This window comes from Lemur catta, chromosome X (assembly GCF_020740605.2).
Source record: "Lemur catta isolate mLemCat1 chromosome X, mLemCat1.pri, whole genome shotgun sequence".
NCBI lineage: Eukaryota > Metazoa > Chordata > Mammalia > Primates > Lemuridae > Lemur > Lemur catta.
Window position 1 is genome coordinate 66,961,854 of NC_059155.1, and position 18,575 is coordinate 66,980,428.

At 49.9% G+C, this 18,575-nt stretch overlaps 1 protein-coding gene across 2 annotated transcripts in view; it reads right to left on the minus strand.

Annotated features, from left to right (window-relative positions):
* Nucleotides 1–18,575, minus strand: part of SHROOM2 (shroom family member 2) — a 132,271-nt gene that overhangs the window by 37,713 nt on the left and 75,983 nt on the right. For both annotated transcript variants that reach the window (XM_045538431.1, XM_045538432.1), the window contains exons 3-5: nt 13,247–13,378; nt 7,227–9,657; nt 5,867–5,964 (exon numbers count right to left, since the gene is read on the minus strand). In XM_045538431.1, the coding sequence (XP_045394387.1) occupies nt 5,867–5,964; nt 7,227–9,657; nt 13,247–13,378 (2,661 nt within the window). The remainder of the gene's footprint in view (nt 1–5,866; nt 5,965–7,226; nt 9,658–13,246; nt 13,379–18,575) is intronic.

Consider the following 18,575-nt stretch of genomic DNA (forward strand, 5'->3'; position numbering starts at 1 on the left):
TGGCTGCACAATCTTGTAAATGCGCTAAATGTCTCTGAATTGTACAGGTTGAAATAGCAAATTGTATGTTATATGGAGCTTTACAATTTAAAGATAAATAAATAAGTTGACAATACCATTTTTAAAAAAGCAAGCCATTTAGAGTAACTCACAGACAAACCCTCTAACCCTCAAACTACCGCCTTAAAATTCTTCCTTCTAAATAACATGGAGTCACGAGACCACACCGACAACAAACCAACCTGTGGCTGCCTGTCCTGCCAAGGTTTCCTAAATCCATTGCACTTGAGAGGAAAATGCAGTTGCAAATGAAGACATCAAAACAAACCCACTAGACCCACGCTGCAGTCTCTTTCCCCCGGCTGCTGCTGAGTGTGGGATGGGGTGTCACCTCTGCACATACTCCTGCACACAAAGCACCCAGCCACGCAGTGCACTGTGCCACACTCGCACACGGCTATGCTGGATGCCAGGCTCTGCCCTACAAAATTCCGAGCTTGAGTCTCGCCGTGTTACCCTGACCGATCCAGCACCAGCACGGGCTTCGTAATTACCCAGCAGAGCAGTTCAGAATGGAAAGCTGCAATTACCCCTCAACTAATTGAAGGCCAGGAAAGGCAAATGTCAGCCCTAAAGCAACAAATGAGGGGGAAAGCCCGGATGACAAATCTCTGTGACTTATATCCTGAAATCTCATCAGAAGCTTGTCTTCTAAATGTCACCTTAACCTCCGTACACCCAGTCGCCTCTCAGGGAAAACATCCAGCAACCCGACCCTCAGCTTCATTTAGCGTGTTTATAATTTTATGTTAAAACAAATTTTTCTGTAAAGAGCTCTATGCCACATGCATTCAATTTTGCAGCTGGTACTGTATATAGGATGTACTCGCCCCCACCCCTTTGCCCCATCAAAACACAAGCCCAAGGCCAGTGCCAGCCCGTTGGCGCTTGGCAGCAGCTCCAGCAGGCGGGGGCGGAAATGGCTAGAAGGAGGCAGAGAAGGGGGACGCTGCCAGCACCCGCAGCCACAGAGGGCCGCCCCCAGATCTCATTTCAGCTCCAGCCTCCGGAGCTGCCCAGAACACAATCCTCAGTGAGGCCTCTCAAACTTGAGGAGCAACAATCAGATGCAGTCCATCTTCACTTCCTCACAAGGCTTACATCCAACACTGAAAAACAAGTCCATGCCACAAAATTTACTTTGAGACATTTATGTCTTCTTGATTCTAAATGCTATGCCAGTGCAGAAAGAGAAGTAAAGCCCATTTCATTTGCTACTGTGTAAGCTAAAATCTCAAATAAAATTTCAGCACGCAGAATTGTACCAACATGGAATGATTTCTCTTTTTTAAAGGCTAATCAAGTGAAGCAGTGGGAGTAGAGAAGGAACAAAGGAATCTGTAACTGGTTGTGATCAATTACTTGTAAACACCACTGAACTCAGACCAGCCCAATATGGAATGATTATCCACCATGATCAAGAAGGACTGACTCAAAGAAAGTTAGGCTGGTACCCATGTATTCAGCCACCAATCCCTCCATTTATGCGTCCCCCCACCCATCCTTCCAGCCATATGCCCATTCATTCACCCACCCACCTTCCCACCCTTCCTTCTTTTTTTTTTTTTTTTTTTTGAGACAGAGTCTTGCTTTGTTGCCCGGGCTAGAGTGAGTGCCGTGGCGTCAGCCTAGCTCACAGCAACCTCAAACTCCTGGGCTTAAGCGATCCTACTGTCTCAGCCTCCCGAGTGGCTGGGACTACAGGCATGTGCCACCATGCCCAGCTAATTTTTTCTATATATATATTTTAGTTGGCCAGATAATTTCTTTCTATTTTTAGTAGAGACAGGGGTCTCGCTCTTGCTCAGGCTGGTCTCAAACTCCTGACCTCAAGCGATCCACCCGCCTCCGCCTCCCAGAGGGCTAGGATTACAGACGTGAGCCACCGCGTCCGGCCCACCCTTCCTTCTAACCACCCATACATCCACACACCCATGCAACTCTCCATCCATCCACGTACCCTTCCCATCCCTCCAGCTGTGCAACTATCCTTGTACCCCTCTATCCATCCATCCACATACCCATGCAACTATCTGTGTACCCTTCCATCCATCCATCCATGCACACATGTAACCATCCACATATCCATCCACACACCCATGCAACCAACCACATACTCTTCCAACCATCCATCCATGTACCCATGCAACTATCTACATACCCTTCCATCCAACCATCCATCCATCCATCCACACACCCATGCAACTCTCCATCCATCCACATACCCTTCCATCCCTCCATCCATGCAACTATCCATGTACCCCTCTATCCATACATCCATACACCCATGCAGCCATCCATGTACCCTTCCATCCATCCATCCAACCATCCATTCATCCATCCACACACACACATGTAACCATCCACATATCCATCCATCCATCCATGCACACATGTAACCATCCACATACCCATCCATTCAGTCACCTATTCACCCATCTCTCCATCCATCCACCTGTCCACTCATCCACTTATCTGTCCATTCATCAGTCCATCCATCCAACCAACCACTTACTGAGCACCTAATTTGCATAGGAATTATGCCAGGTACAGGGTGCTGGGAAATGAAAAGTAAAATCCTGGTCTTCCAGGAGCCATCAGTCTGATCCAGCAGGCAGTGAGGACAGGTGAAAGGTGTGGCAAATACATCCTTGATGTGAGTACACCACCACTGTCCCAGTCTGCAGAGCATGCCACTGTTCATGGGGTAGTGAGCATCCACTTGGAAGATAAACTCTTAAAAGTGGAATTACTGAACAAGAAGGTATGTGCAATTACATGGCTTCAGTTACACCCTGCCAAAAAGCCCCCCAGACAGGTTTTGCCAAATGCCCCTCTTCTGTGCTGCCCACATGGCGGCAACTGCTCTCTTCCCTTCATTTTAAGGGTTTCCATATCAATTGTGAATCTCAAACCTCATCAGCTCAAAGATGGCATAACACTCCTTGACAGAACTGACACAGCACATAGAATTAGCGTAAAGAGAGAAGGGAGAAGCAGGGACATTGTTACTGTGCTCCCTGCAAAATTAGTATGTTGAAGCCCTAACCCCCAGTATCTTGAAATGTGATGCTACTTGGAGATAGGGCCTTTAAAGAAGTAATTAAAGTAAAATGAGGCCGTTGGAGAAGGCCCTAATCCAACAGGACTGGAGTCCTCATAAGAAGAGGTGACTAGGACACAGGCACGCACAGAGGGATGACCAGGTGAGGACACAGGGAGAAGACGGCATCTACACGCCAAGGAGAGAGGCCTCAGGAGGAACCAGCCCTGAGACACCTTGATCTTAGACTTCCAGCCACCAGAATTGTGAGAAATACATTTCTGCTGTCTAAGCTGCCAGTCTGTGGTAGTTTCTTATAGCAGCCCTAGCACACTGATTCACCCATTCGAGGGACTCCACGAGAGCATTTGCAAGAGGCAGACTCTTGCTGGTTACAAGTGAGCCAGGGGACCTGGTGCAGGCCTCCGAAGGCTGCAGGGACAGAGGGTGAAGCACCTGGCACAGGGCAGGTGGGCTGCTCACGACGGGAAAAACTGGAGAGAAGCGAACGCTGCCGGATCTGCTCCCTCGGGTCCAGGCTGACTTTAGCTCAAACACCATCCGTTTTGCCTGTGACCCAGCCAGAGGTCACCTGGCTCTCTCTCCTCTGACCTTCTGAAGCACCACATAATTTTTTTAAAAAATTATAAATCCGTGTCATCACTTCAATCCTAGGTATTTGTGTCTTTCTTTTCCTCCTACACTGTGAGGTCCTTTGGGGGCAGAACCTCTGCCCTACTTGCCTTTATACATAACACAGGATCTTGAACTTCACAAAAAATTTTATCTCTATTTGATCTGCATGAACAACAAACAAATGAAAATCAACTCCTATACCAACATTCTTCTGCTATCCAAACAGAATACAACAGCAAACACTTTTCATTATCATGTGTCGATTAGCACATCAGTAATTTATATTATTTGCACAGACGTGTTTACATTGCATTAAATGTATGCAAAACACTGGGTATTGTTAAACTTTTGCATTACAGATTTTGGTTTTGGTGGGCAAAGGATAATCCTTTGCCCGAATTTTCATTTCTATTACTCTCAAATTTAATTTTTCAAGTGTATTCTTTCTTGCTGATCTTTCAGAAACTAAACCGTCTCTGGAAAAAGTTGAAAACCACTTTCAACATTTGAATTCTACAATTTCCCTGAGCCTCCCCACTCTTAAAAACACACAAACAGTTCTGAAAATTGCCGGGTTTGGAGCTCAAAAGCGGAGAGCTTCTGGAACCAATTTCTTCAGCGTGGTTATGCAGTCTGCTGGAAGACACAGCCGTGATAAATGAGCTCCGGCCCCACCCCCTTCCTCTTGTCCTTTCAGTACTGACAGTGCCATTCACTCGCTCACACTCACACACACTCGGCATGCACACGAGAGCTGTTCATGGCAACCCCTCCCTACCCACAGAAGAGGAGCTACACTCTGGCCCCCGTGGGTGCCCTCTGCACAGTCTAAAGGCTCGCGGCACCAGGCAGAGTGCCAGAGGACAGCAAGGTCCTGCGTGGCAGAGCCCAGAGAGAGCCAGGCCCACAACGCACTGCACAACTGGGCTCATGATGGCAGCAGAGCCTGGAAGCTGGCTTTGAAGACAGACCACAGCTGGCGCTTGACACGTGACTGACTCGGAATCCATAAAGCTATAATTGTGCTTCTCAGACACGGCTAAATTCTGTGGGTGGATTATGCATCGGCCTTTCTTACCCATGGGTTCTTTGTTTTAGCCGTGCACACTGTTAAGTAATTGCAGGGACTTCCTACACAAGCACACACAGAATATCAATCCTGTCGCCTCAGAGCCACATAAATATTTGATAGTCTTGTATGAGGCTAACAGCACTCAGCTTAAAGCCAAGTGAAATCAAACCCCATTACATCAGGCTGTTGAAAGCAAATGTTTAAACTGGTTACTTCTGCAAAAGAACCGTGAGGTCACTGTTTAATTTGAATGGCACGCCACTCACACAAGATTCTCAAGGCAATAGAACAATCTGCACCCAGCAATCCTGTCCTGTGCACTTACTCCCACCCCTGCACCAGCCCTTTCAAAATAAGATCACACATCTTCTGCAGAGACACAGACTTCTCCTGCTCGCCTTGTATTTAATCTAAATCCCATCCGCACCACAGCGAAACAGCTAGAGCGCACATTTGGGAATTGCGGCACGCAGCACCGCAATGCCCTGCTGCTGCAGTGCTTGCAGATGCTCACAGCCTCTCGCCGGGAGTCGACCGAGTTCATATCTATTTTAAACCTCAAAATAAACTCATTAACTAAGTCCAATTTAGGAAGGCTTGCCCTGTTTTTTCCTGACAGACAATCCTCAGAGGCTACTCTAGTTTCAAGACCGTGGGCCAAGCACACAGCTGCGCACTAGGTGGCTAAAGCATCCCTTCAGCCAGGTGCCCCGTACAAAGACTCAGTTCCAGTAGGTTAAACTGAACTTCTCGTTTTTCTCCATAAAGAGTCTCACTGTGGGGAAGACGTAGCAGCATTTTAAGAACCAAAAATGCCCCCATGGTGTTAGAAGGTGTCTCCGCCCTTGGTGTGCTTCTCCAGGCAGGGCTGCGGGTGCACCGGCTCTGCTCAAAACTCCAGGGCACTGGAGACTCTGGGAATCACGCCTAGTTGGCAGCTGCTTGGACTTGGCGAACACCAGCTGTCTGGCCTTATTAACCAAGCATCCACCCACCCTACAGAAGCCCGCCCCCAAGACACCTTTTGAGTAACCCCAAATCCCAACTGCACCCACCTCGGAGCGGACCGTCCCTCCTCGGCCTGGACTGTGGAGGGCAGTGCTCGCTGCTCCCTGGCGTCCTCCGCCTGCCTTCGAGGTTCGACAGAAGGCTCCTGCAAGGGGCAACACGACGAGACACCAAGTCACCAAGCTGCCTTTCTCAAGACGTCTGTTATTATGAAAGCCCTCATTTGTGGGTTCGGCTTGCACGCCCGTACCACGACATCAGTGACGCCGCCTGCTGTCTCGTACCAGGACCCGGCCGAGATCCTTGCCGGTTCAGCTCCACAAAGCATTTCACTGAAACAACTGAACTAAGACCCTGCCGCCATCCACTTCTACTCTGGGCAGGAAACTGCACTCCCACGTGAAGCCTGTAAAACTGTGTGGCACAACTGGCCAAAAGAAATAAAGCACAGCTGGTCACAAATCACCACAGGGAAGCCTCGAGTCCTAGGACTTGTCGGAGTGTGGGATTCTTTGCTCCTGATGCAGTAAGTGTGGCATTCTTGGAGGTCACGCTGGGTCGTCCACAAGCCAGGGCAGACCAGCAGCAGAATCAAAGGCTCGCAGTGTCTGCGTGAGGTTTCAGGGCCAGGATGCCACAGAGCAAAGTGGCAGCTTTCTTCCCAGGCACACATTAGGCATCTTACGTCAAATCTACCACTGGTTCTTTCAAAAAGAAATTGCATCTGTTACTGCAGACATTTTTTCTTTGAACTATACAAACTCAGATGTAATAAGCAAAAAGAAGCTGAAAGGGGGGAGAGACTGACTGTCGACTCTGAAGTATGGCTGAGAATATGGAGTTTTCTAGAAAGCTTGATGTTAACTCTCACCAAAAAAAGTGTGACAGTTTAAGGCATTTGAAATATATTTTGCCCCAGAGCAATTCTTAAAATTACTTGCAAATAAAAAACAGAATACCAAAAAAAGCCCAATGCTATAAATATTAAATGGCATCAGTGTTTGAAAAGGGGCCATCGCGTTTTATCTTAAGCCTGTAAATGAAGCGCCCATTTTCCTTTCAGAGGGAATGTCATTGTTTTCTACAGTCCCCTCCAAGTTCTCTGCTCAGCAGGAAGGTCGGGGCGGGCTAGCTGCGGGAAAGACAGGAGCCGGAGATTATGACCACAAGGCTGGGAATGAAAGGTGCAGGTTTGGGGGAATATGACATTTGATGCACCGTGAGCGTATCACGTCTTCCCCAAGCACCTCTCACACGAGACCTTACTAGAAAAACTGGTGAGCACAAACGCTCCAACAGCTGCACTGGAGGAGCACCCCCACCGGGCCACCTGATTTTGGGGGTCCTGTCTGTGCCTGAAGATGGCAGTCAGGGGCAGCTAGCCCCTCGCTGTGGAGCCACGCTCACCTGTTTGTAGTGATCCGTGGACGGTGACGACCGGGACCTTTCGTGAATGTACCTTGGCCTCTCATGCTGGTCCAGACCCACGTCCAGAATGTCATCTGCCGAGTGATACCGCCCGGAACTCCTGGCTTCCAGAGGTTTCCTCTGTTCTTTCCAAGAGGCCTGATACTCTGCGAAGGTTCCGAGTCTCTGTGGCGGTTCCAGTTCCCCTGCCTTTTCTGCTTTTCTGTGGCCACCGAGGCTCTCCGCGAACGAGCTGGTGCGCGGCCGGGGCTCCGCGCCCTCACACCCGCGGCCCGCTGTCCGCGGCCTCTCCCTGGGCAACGCATGAAGCACCGGTCTCTGCCCGGGCCTCTGGGGAAGCGGTTTGCTTGTTTCCTCAAAAAACTTCCACCTGTCGGCAAAAGTGCCCACGGTGTCCTCGGGTGTCCTGGGGAGCTGGCGAGGACCGCGGCCCCCCGCGAGGCCGACCTCATTGATCTTCTCTGGCTCAGAGTACGACTTCAGCTTCTGCTCGGCCGTGAACCGTTTCCGGCCTCCGATGCGGGGGATGTGGGGCACACCGCCTCCAGGCGAGGCTGGCTTCGCCGGGCCCGTTTCCCAGAAGGGGGGGACAGTGTCCGGATCCCCAGGGAAGGAGGCTGAGGCCCCGTGGTGCCCTGTCCTGTGTTCTGGTAACCTTGGGTACTGGTTAACCGGGTTGGGGTCTAAGTCACGGCGCTTGAAAGACGTGGCCCTCAGGACCCGGGCCTGGGCCTCCTTCAGGTGGTCCTTGTAGGTGCCAGTGACGGGTCCTTCTGGGGGGGTGCTGGCGGCCCCTCCCAACTCGGCCCTCCAGCCACCCTCAGCGTCCTCGGTGTCACCGGCTCCGGTCAGAGTGGCTGTGCTCTTGCTCTTCTGCAGCTTGGCCCTGCGCATCTGGATCTCATTCCTCAGCGTGGTGGCAAACCGGTCGCTTCTCCGCGTGGGTCTGCCTACCTGGGCGTCGAACGGCGGCGGCTTTGCTAAGCCACCACCCTGGCCATTCTCCGGCCGACACGTCCCCTCCCGGGTCAAGGAGTGCAGCAGGGGTGTCTTCTGGGGAGAGATCCTGCTGCTCTCTCCGTCCTCCCACTTGAAGCCGTCTGTCGCTGTCTGCTGGCCAGCTTTGTCAGTGTGGCTGGCCCCGGGAGGCTCCTGTGTCGCTGTGGAGCAGCCCTCGGCCCCTGCGTCTGGCGGGTCACACCGTCCTGTCTCACGGGCATCCGGAACGCCCTCATGCTGAGGTAGGTGACGACGTGGGCTCTGGCCCACCAGCTGAGAGGGAGGACGCTGGAGGGCCCCCAGGCCCGCGTCGGAAGGCCAGCATCCCCCTCGGGGCTGTGCTGCCTTGGCGCCCGCCTGCAGAGGCTGCCTGGTGGGCACACAGTGACGAGAGCCCTGCCCGCTGACATCCGCCTTCTGGTCGGCAGCACTGAGCCACCTCACCTGAGGAGGGCTGTCATCCTGGAAGTGGGCGGTGGGGGGCTCCGGCCCGAGGCCCATGGCCGGCAGCTCCCTTGGTGATACGGGAGCCCCGGGGCTCTCGTCACTGTACTGGTGCGGGTGCTGGCCCCCGTGGGGAGGCTGCGGGAAGCGCACATCCGTGCTGGACAGAGAGGCCTGGAGCCTGCCGGGAGCCCTGTCTTCAGAGGATGGCCAGCCAAAGTCCAGGCGGGCCTCCTGCAGGTAGCCTGGGCCTCCGGCTCCCTTCCCGCTGCTGGGGCGCACCAGCCTCCGGGGCCGGTCGGTGGGGTCTGGTCTCCAATCGCTCTGGGGCTGAGCCCGGGCCAGGGCCATAAAGTGCCTCGTGGTGGCCGCCTCTGAGAGTGGGGGGCCCTGGGCCTTCTCGTGGCTCTTGGTGGCAGCGAAGCTATCACTGCGGAGAGGGGGTGGTGGCGGTGGTGGGGAGGAAGGTGCTTTTCTCTTGTCAGGAACATACCAGACGGGCCCAAAATTGGCCCTCCCAGAAGAAGCCGGTTTGGGCTCAGCGCTGTCCTCTGGCCTGGGGCTTTTACTGCTGTCACCGAGGGCCCTGGGCGGGAAGCACCCAAGCCTCTCCTCCAGGCCCTGAGGGTCACTGGCAGCCTGGCCTTGCCGGCTGCCACCCTGCCTGGAGGCGTCCCAGAGGCCCTCGCTGTAGAGGATGTTCTCTGCGGAGGAGGCGTCGGCCTTGGACAAGGTGTGGTCGGGAGTGCTGGAGCTGGTGGAGAAGGAGCCGTAGGCCGAGTCGCGCTGGCTGTGGCCGCCCAGATGGTCGATGCTGCTGTTGGACTTAGCCGTGGAGAGACGGCCAGAGGGGTAGGGGTGGGAGGGGTGGTCCAGGCTGTCCACGCTCCCCAGGGAGCTGAAGTGGCCAGAGGTGCGCTGCAGGCTCGTCTGCTCCCATGACCTGGACAGGTCATGGGAGGAAGAACTACAAAAACAAGGACAAGGCACACTTTAGCAAAAGGACAGGACTGCAGGACAACAGCATCTGAACACAGCTGGCCCTTGTGGAAGTGTCAAGATTCTGAATGATAACCCCCTGGGGTAAGATCCCTGGGTCTGACATTTCACCTCAGCATATCTAAACTGCGGCAGAGAGAGGGAGAAACTGTCTGAGCACAGGCTGAAAAGACTGTGTTCTCCCCGCTGAAGCCTTTTAACCAAACAGATACCTTTCAAAGCTAAATCCCATACCGCCAACAGGCAGCGCCTGTGTTAACACTTCTATCTTCAGTCGATAGTTAAGTGCAGGAGTCAGCAAACTACGACCCAGGAGCTGACGATGGTTTTTATATTTTTAAATGGTCAGGGGAAAAGAATTCAGAGGAGTGATATTCCTCTGATTTGACCTGTTAAAGTTATATGAAATTCAAGTTTAAGTTCATAAATAAAGTTTTACTGGAACACTGTGACCATCTGTTTATGTCTTGTTTGTGGCTGCTTCTGAGCAGAGCTGTAAAGGAGCTCAGGAAATTTCACCCCAAAATATGACTCCTTGGTATTTTGAATTAAGACCCTTGGAGATTAACAGGCCCTTGAAAAAGAACAATAGACTTCCCTCCCTGCCCCTATTATCTCAGTATATTGCAGGGGGAAAAAAAATGATCAACGATGCAACCAGACATGCTCCAAATTATTTAAATATAACACCTGTCCCTCAGGATGACTTAGTTTGCAAAGAGAATCATTTACAAGTCGATCTGCCTCCCCATCCATTTGTCCTCCCTAGCACCAACATCACCCCTGAACAGAACTACCTGTACTCCTCATTTCCCCTCCCCTCCAAAAAGACAGGTATAAAAACATTTGAACTTAATTGGGATATTCAGTGATTCTCCCCATGTGCAAGGTAAATAAACCTTTCTCTTATTAATTTGCCCTAATTGTGAGTTGATCTTTCATCGAACTTTTGGGGGAAAGGGCAAGTTTCCCCTCGCCCCTACTGTCAGGTCTGGCAGAGGGTAAACAGGTGTCAAGGACGTGGCCAAGGGCAGAGAACAGGAACCAAATTGTAGCTAGGAACCAAACTGCAGCTAGGAATTGTTCCCTAGTGGGAATGTACACAATAAAAAGTTCCTAGTAACCTTTAACTGACATACAGAGCTCATTACCATCTGATTAGCATAACATGCATGGAGCCTCGTGAAGAATTCTGGGGAAGAGGCATGTGCAGAAAAGGAAACTGTAGCATAACCAACCTCTTGTCAATATGTGACCACAGCCTGTCAGTCACTCCAAAGGCAGGAAATGACAACCAATCCTGCCAGGAGAAAGGCAGGACAAGCTAGTGAGCTTCTAGAAAGCAGCTGTGCTCAGCCTTGGGAGTCTTTCTCCACTCCTGGAGACTGACCCGTTCCATTCTCTCTGGAAAGTATTTTCACTTTGTAGCTTCCTTCCTTCCTTTCATTCTTCCTTTTATGTGATAAACCATTCACATAAAATTGCTCTGTGTTTGTGATCACTCCGTGATTGAATCTCGACTCAGTACCCATACTCATTCTTGACACTGGGACCCGGGAGAGACCAGGGAAGATCCACACAGACAAACCTAACACTACAGCTGGGTAACTGCAGCAGAGTCTGTCTGGCCCACAAAGCCAAAAATGTTTCCTATCTAGCCCAGGGGGATAACATTTCCTTTCCAAACCAAAATATTAAAGTATTAACAGGTTCTCTCTAAACTCTCAGTCAGCTGGATATTTGAGAGCGTAAGTGACAGGCTTTATGTATTAGCAAGAGCATATGCTGCTGTGTTCAGGTGACTAGTTACACCACACACAAGTCGCCGGAGCGATACACGAACACCAAACAACACAGGCTCCTAACCAGGATGGTGTCTAAGAGGGGGAATAAATGATTAGCTGAGAAATTAATTCTTCTGTGAGGCAGTAATTGTATGTGTGGCTGATAGCTCTCAACAGTGACACTACTTATCCAAGGTGCTAAGTGCTTTCCTTAATGCTCAACAAGCTGGGACATTCACACTTCAAGGGGAACAAACGGCTGTGGCACAATCAAAATGAGGGGGAGAGGGGGAGAGAGAGAGAGAGAGAGAGAGAGAGAGAGAGAGAGAGAGAGAGAGAGAGAACGAACACGAACTGAGCACCCAGGAGAACGGACTGGCTGAGTCCTCTTTTACACTGTTTTTCCACGAGGACAGACCAGGTGTCTGCAAACATGGGGCATATTCCCAGCCACCCTCCCCACAACATTCTAGAGGTGACTCTTCCACAAAATCCTACGTCTGAGCAGATATAAATAACACTAAGTGCTGTTTCCACGCAGATGTGGGCAGGATGGGTGTGTCTTTAATCGAGAGACTGCCAAATGGGCTTAATGGAGACCCTATTACACTAAGTCACTTCAGCAATGAAACAAAAGGCCCACTTCTCACTTAAGCTTCACTACTCACTTGAGATCTTGCTTTTTCAAAAATATTCTGGGCTCTAGAGTACTCCACTCATCTCTTGTCACTCCAAACAGGTAATACTGTATTTGAGAAGTATTTCCTCCACGTCACGGAAGTCCTTTACTTTGCAATTCTGCAGCAGGCCCATATTTATTAACAGCCAGAAAATTGATTTTGAGAGATTATGTTAGCTCCAAGCACACACATACATATATAGATACATAAACACATGCACACTCATACTTGCACACTCAAATACACATTCTGGCACACACACAGATATGCATGTGACATACAGGCACACTCACATATACATATACAAGCAAACACGAAGATACACATGCACATATGCAGGCTCGCAGACACACATGTATACCCACACACACAAGTACAGACATAAATACACACAGATACACATGCACACCCATACACACACGTGTATACCCACACACGCACATACAGATACAGATACACATTCACACACACACATACACTGATACACGTGGGCACTCATATACGTGGGGACATACACATGCACACACACACTCCAAAACCACACTATCTGCTGTTACCATCATCCTTCTAGCAGACTAGTGAGGGGAGGGCAGGGTGCAGACATTTATGAGAACCACCCAAGGAGCTTGCATGAAACACGCCTGCTGCCCAGTAAATATATTCTGCCTTCCAATCCACACGTAAAACTGTGGAAAGAAGGGTGGTGGTGGTGGTGGCTGTGAGCATGTGGGTGCCACAAGTGGCAGCCCCACTGGCTCAGACCCCTATTGCCTGGCGTTCACTCAGCCGCCCAAGGGCACTGCACCGAAACCTAAGCAGGAGGCTCTCCTCACTTCAGCACCACGCAGCAGGGGGCACGCCTGCTCGTCCCGTCTTGCCGTTTTATTTTTCGTTTTCTAGCGTCACACACTTGCCTGCTCAGAGAAACATTTACAGAGTTCTAACAATAATCATGTGCCCATGGCCCTGTCTCATCAGAAACATGAAAATCATCCTGACGTCAAGACATGTGCTCTCCTGACAGGGCCACAAGGCCCGGGTATCCGCAGAATGCCGGCCATACCTGGGGTCCTCGAGCGGAACGAGTGCCTACCTCGCGTGGTGCCGGCCGTGCCAGGAAGGGCAGCCGCTGGCAGAGGGGAACAGGGAGGCCGCTGGCTCGACGTGGCTGTCAGAGAACTTGGTGGCGTGCCAGGAGTGAGGCCTCCAGCTCAGCTCACTCTTCCTGGAAAAGAACGCAGGCGATTCAGGGACAGCACACGCTGGACGTTCTCCTGCCAAGACAGGAGTGCAGGGACGGATGGCCATGGCCACGCGGGCAGGTATGCAGCTTCACACTCGGGGGCTGCCTGCTGAAACTGCGCACACATGTTCTTCTTAGGTTTTTGTTCAGCGCCAGTTTGCCCTAATGCAGAGCGGGAATCACAGGCTCCAAGTGTGAAGCAGCCCTCTTTAAAATTTACTGCTCCACAAATAGGTACAATTATCATTTAGCAACTTAAAATTTTACAAGTGTAAATATAGATAAAACTGATTCTAAATAAGTAAGTAAGTGAGCAGATCTTGCCCTCTCCCACCCCAATATGATCAAAACCAGAATCTCCTATCTTTTGCATTTCAGCACAGTTTTGCACAGGGCTCTGGCTCCTTGCGGAGAAGGGACCCAGCGAGAGAAATGGTCAATGAGGCCCGGGTCACCTGGGGTTCGGGCTGCTTATCTATTTACCTAGGTAATCAAGTAACCACAGCTGGCTGGTAGTTCCCTAAGACCAGGAGACACATCCTCCCCGGAGCCTCTCGGTGTGCACCTGCGGAGTCAACCAGGGGCCCCCGCCGAGAATCATGATGCCCCAGAGCAGCAGGCTCGACTCCCTGCCAGACAGGGCTTCTGAACGTGAGATGTGCCTTCCGGGCTCCCGAGCACAGCACGCCACCCCACGTGGGGCTTATCAGTGTTCTGGCCACACCTGCCCAGGTGTAACAGCTGTGTCCAGCTGGAATCCCTCCGCATGTCAGTGAGGTAACAGAGCCTCCAAGAGAATGCCACCAAGCTTGCAGACCCACTCCTCTCCCAGCTTTACAGTAGGAAGTGAGCTGTACTTGTCTCTTCTCTAATTCGGGACGGAAATGACCTCACTTTGGAAAGTTGACAGCCCAGTTGAGAATGGAGAAAGAGCTCCACTGAGTCTCTTTAGGTACTTTATGGAAATCAAACATTTTTCCCAACAGGCAAAATATTAAAGACCAATACACAATAAAGAATATCTTACAAAACAAAACAAAAAAGCACTCATAACACAAACCTTTTGATGAGTCAGATCATTTCAACAAGGAAAAGTATATGGGTGGCAAAATGCGGAAGGTATTGACTTTATAATAATAGTTTCCCGTGAACCAAAGAGAAAGCATAAAACAGACAAATGCATCACACCACAGAAGGACAGGAATTGCAAAACCCAGACCGTACCTCATAGAATTTCTCAAAATCCTCGAAAGGAAGATTCTGGCCGCGTGAATTTCATTTTCAGCTGGCTTTTTCTGTGCTATGATGTCCACGACTTCTTTCATATTCCTTTGTAGTTAATTAATGAAGGAAATAAACTAGACTGACTGAAACGGGAGGCAAAGGGGTTGGGGGAGAAGGCTGGGAAAAGATGATGCCTGACACTCGTGGCCACGCTATTTCAAACCCGCCACTAGAAAACTGGGCTGCTAGCTGGGAGGAGTGGGACAGCAATTCTCCATGGGTAGAATAAAAGTTCTCCCAGAAAAACTACCATTAGCAAGCACATATAAAAACATCAGGAACAGATTTTGTTCTCACAAAGTATGTGTGGTAGACTACGAGGAGTCCAACAACCCTGAGACGCCATGTTGTGAGGGAGCCCAAGCAGCCCCGGTGGTGATGGCGTCTCAGCCCACGCGCCAGACACAGGAGGGAGAGAAGCCCTTTGTACACTGTGGCCCCTGCAGAGGGGACATGACAAGACACTGAGGATTTAGCCAACAGCCAGAACCAAGGATGAACCTTCTGGACATCTCCAGCAGTTCAAGACACCCCTACAGAGGCCCCTGTCATTGTCCCTGCTGTGCCCAGCCTGGATTCATGGCTTTGGCCCCAGAGAGATGTGCTTCAACCCTAGGTGGGGCCCCCCCGAGTCACGGGTTAGGTTAGGAGCCAAGTTACTACTCATCCCCTTAGAGCTCTGCTGTTCCATCTGGTAATCACTAGCCACAGCAGTTATTTAAACTGGTCAACATGAAATGAAATCCAGGGTTCAGTTCCTCGGTCATGCTAGCCACATGGCAAGCCACGTGTGGCCAGCGGCTGTGTGCTGGACGGCGTAGATACGGACCATTCCCAGCACTGCGGGAAGTTCTCCAGGCAGTGCTGCCCTTAGAGGTGTGTTGAGCCAACCTGCACGGTAAGAACACTGCTGCCTGCCTGAGTGCCTGCTAGCAAGTAACAGTCTACACCGCCTTCCTCCCCACCCTCCCCTAAAGTGCAGATGACCACCTTTTGGAGAGCTTCCATAGCAGCTTCTTCATGTGAAAATAACCAGCTACAACACACAGCATGCTTCTGGGTATCTCCACAGAGGTCAAGTGCTTTGTGCTAATACAATTTTACAACTGGAAATTCTATTTTATGCCAAGAATTTTGGGGCCTTTTCATGAAGCAGAGATCATCAGAATAGAGGGTACCAATCTTCCATCTGCTTCTGAAGATACCCAGGAAGGACTTCCTTCCCTGAAGACACAAAGTTTCAGTTTACAGAACTGTTGCAAAGAAAATGCATCACCCCCTGGGACCTATTCCTCAAATTGAGCCTGAAAAGGACCTGCATCTTTAGCTTAGTCAGGTACTATTAGAGGGGAGAGCAGCTCCGTGGTAACATTAACCTATTAGACAAAAAAAAAAAAAAAAAATCCCTAAAACTAAAAAAAGTCTCCTCCTTCCAGTGACCTCCTGCGAAAATAAGGATTAACTCAGTGTTGTAAATAAGTCAGACTGCAACCACAGAAGCAATCCAGCAGCTGAAGGCTAAATAATCCTGTTCCTACACCAAAATGCCATCTGTTAAAACCTGAATACTATGTTTTAAAATAAAATTGTAATAGTAATTAGTGATATTAATTAATGGTTAATGTTACCATTTCAGATTTATTCTTTTAGCTTAGACGTTTATTCTATAATGATGACATTCAGATTACATCCAATATTGACTTGAAGGGCTGGCCATCTGGCCAAAATGTATACCATTCCATGGATGGAAGGCTGGATGAACAAAATGTGGTCTATCTCTATGGTCCCCAACCCCTGGGACATGGCCCAGCACCAGTCTGTGGCCTGTTAGGAACCTGGCCACGCATCACTGCCTGAACTCCACCCACACCCGTACCCGCACCCACCCCCTGCCCCCGTCGGTGGAAAATTTGTCTTCGGGTGAACAAGTAAAGCTTCATCTGCATTTACAGCCACTCCACATTGCTCATCTGACTTCTGTACCGCCCCCCCACCCGTCCCCCACATCCAATTGTCTTCCATGAAGCCAGTCCCTGGTGCCAAAAAGGCTGGGGACTACTGGTCTATCTATACAATGGAATACTACTCAAACATAAAAAGGAATGAAGTTCTGATACATGCTACAACATGGATGACCCTTGGGGACACTGTGCTAAGAGACATTAGCCAGTTACAAAAGGGCAAATACTATATGACTGAACTTATATGCAGTGCCTGAGTCATCAAAAATCATAGACACAGAAAGCAGAACGTTGGTTGCCAGGGGCTGGGGGAGGGGAGAACGGGACATTATTGTTTAAAGTACACCCAGTTTCAGTTTTGCAAGAGTAAAAGAGTTTTAGAGATTGGATGCATAATGGGACTATACTTAACACTACAGAACACTTGATAATGGTTAGTATGGTAAATTTTATGTATATTTTACCACAATTACAAAAAAACCAAAATGTATTCTGTATATCTCCAATAGCTATGGGACAACCCTGTGGATGTGTCCATCGGGGGACACAAATGCACATAGAGAGGTCAAAATGCAAGCCAGAGGAGGAGGAAAGAAAGATAGGAGAGCCTGTCAGAACTGGGGGCTCCAGAGCCACGGAGGCTGGCGGCTCGGCAGGGGAATGCATGAGGGCAGCTGTGGCCGGGGTCGTCCCAGGCAGGACGGGAACCACGCTGGGGAAGGTGAGACGTCCGCACGTTCACAACACGCATCTCACCTGGCTCACGTCGGTGAGAACTGTCTGTAGATAATGGGCAATGCTCTAGCAGGCAAGGAATAAAGGCAAACAAACCCAGAAGCTCCTTTTTATACAGACAATACACAGATCTATGTGTCAATTTCAAGAAGGCAATGTCAGCAGTTATGATACTAATGAGGGCCGTTTTTAAAAAGAAACAAAGGAAGACACACAGTGAAAAGGATTATGCTCCTGCTATAACTAAAGAGAACGCCGGTTACTGGGGACAGTGAAACTTTCCTAAAGTATGTGTGCTTTTTTCAAGTTCTCTGAATTTCCTGGTACCTGATGAATATGTCTGGGAATCAAGCCAGGGTCAGGCTGTTTTCTGCGGGTCAGCGCCTCTGGGACGGCTGGGTTTGTGCAGATGAGGAGGGAGATCCCGCCCGGCAGCCGCTCGCTCAATCTCAGTCCCAGGAAGCTGGGCACAGAGCACTCTGGCGCCACCTGGAGCCCACCCATAGTAATGGTCCCTCTGCTCAGCTGCAACCACCCCCAGGTGGACAGGAAGTGATTGAAGATCCTCCTTTCAGTAAGGTTGCGGTATTTCCTCCCGCACAAGATATACATACATACACACACACACACACACACACACAAGCTCACGCACGTGGCTTTAAACCACCTGGTCCCTAGCACTGTGGGTGCTATGAGCAGGACAACAGATATGATTCTGTGCATTTCCTTCCATCCTGCAGGCTTGGCGGGCACCCTTCTTTTCCTGGTACATCTGCTTGTGACCATTTTCCCACGCCATTATCATTCTCCCAAAACATAATCTTTAATTAGATTACATTTAATATTCCTTTCATACCACAACCAAAACGGCATGGTATTGACAATATTAACAGGGGGTCTTGTGGTACTCCAGATGAAACTATTCATTCTAATGGAGGGGTCCCCTGACACCCTTTCCCACAAATCATGTACCAAACTTAACTGAAACTTACTTCAACTTTTTAGAATAATTTTATGTGCTAGGTACTCTTTTTTTTTTTTTTTTTGGAAAGGACAGGGTTTAGATCACAACTATTAAAAAAATATTAGGATGTCCTTGAATATTGAGAATCACAGATCTAGAGATCAAATATTCTGTTTCATCTTTAAAAGAAATTATTAGAAGAACTGCTCCAGCGAAATCCTTATTATTCACAAAA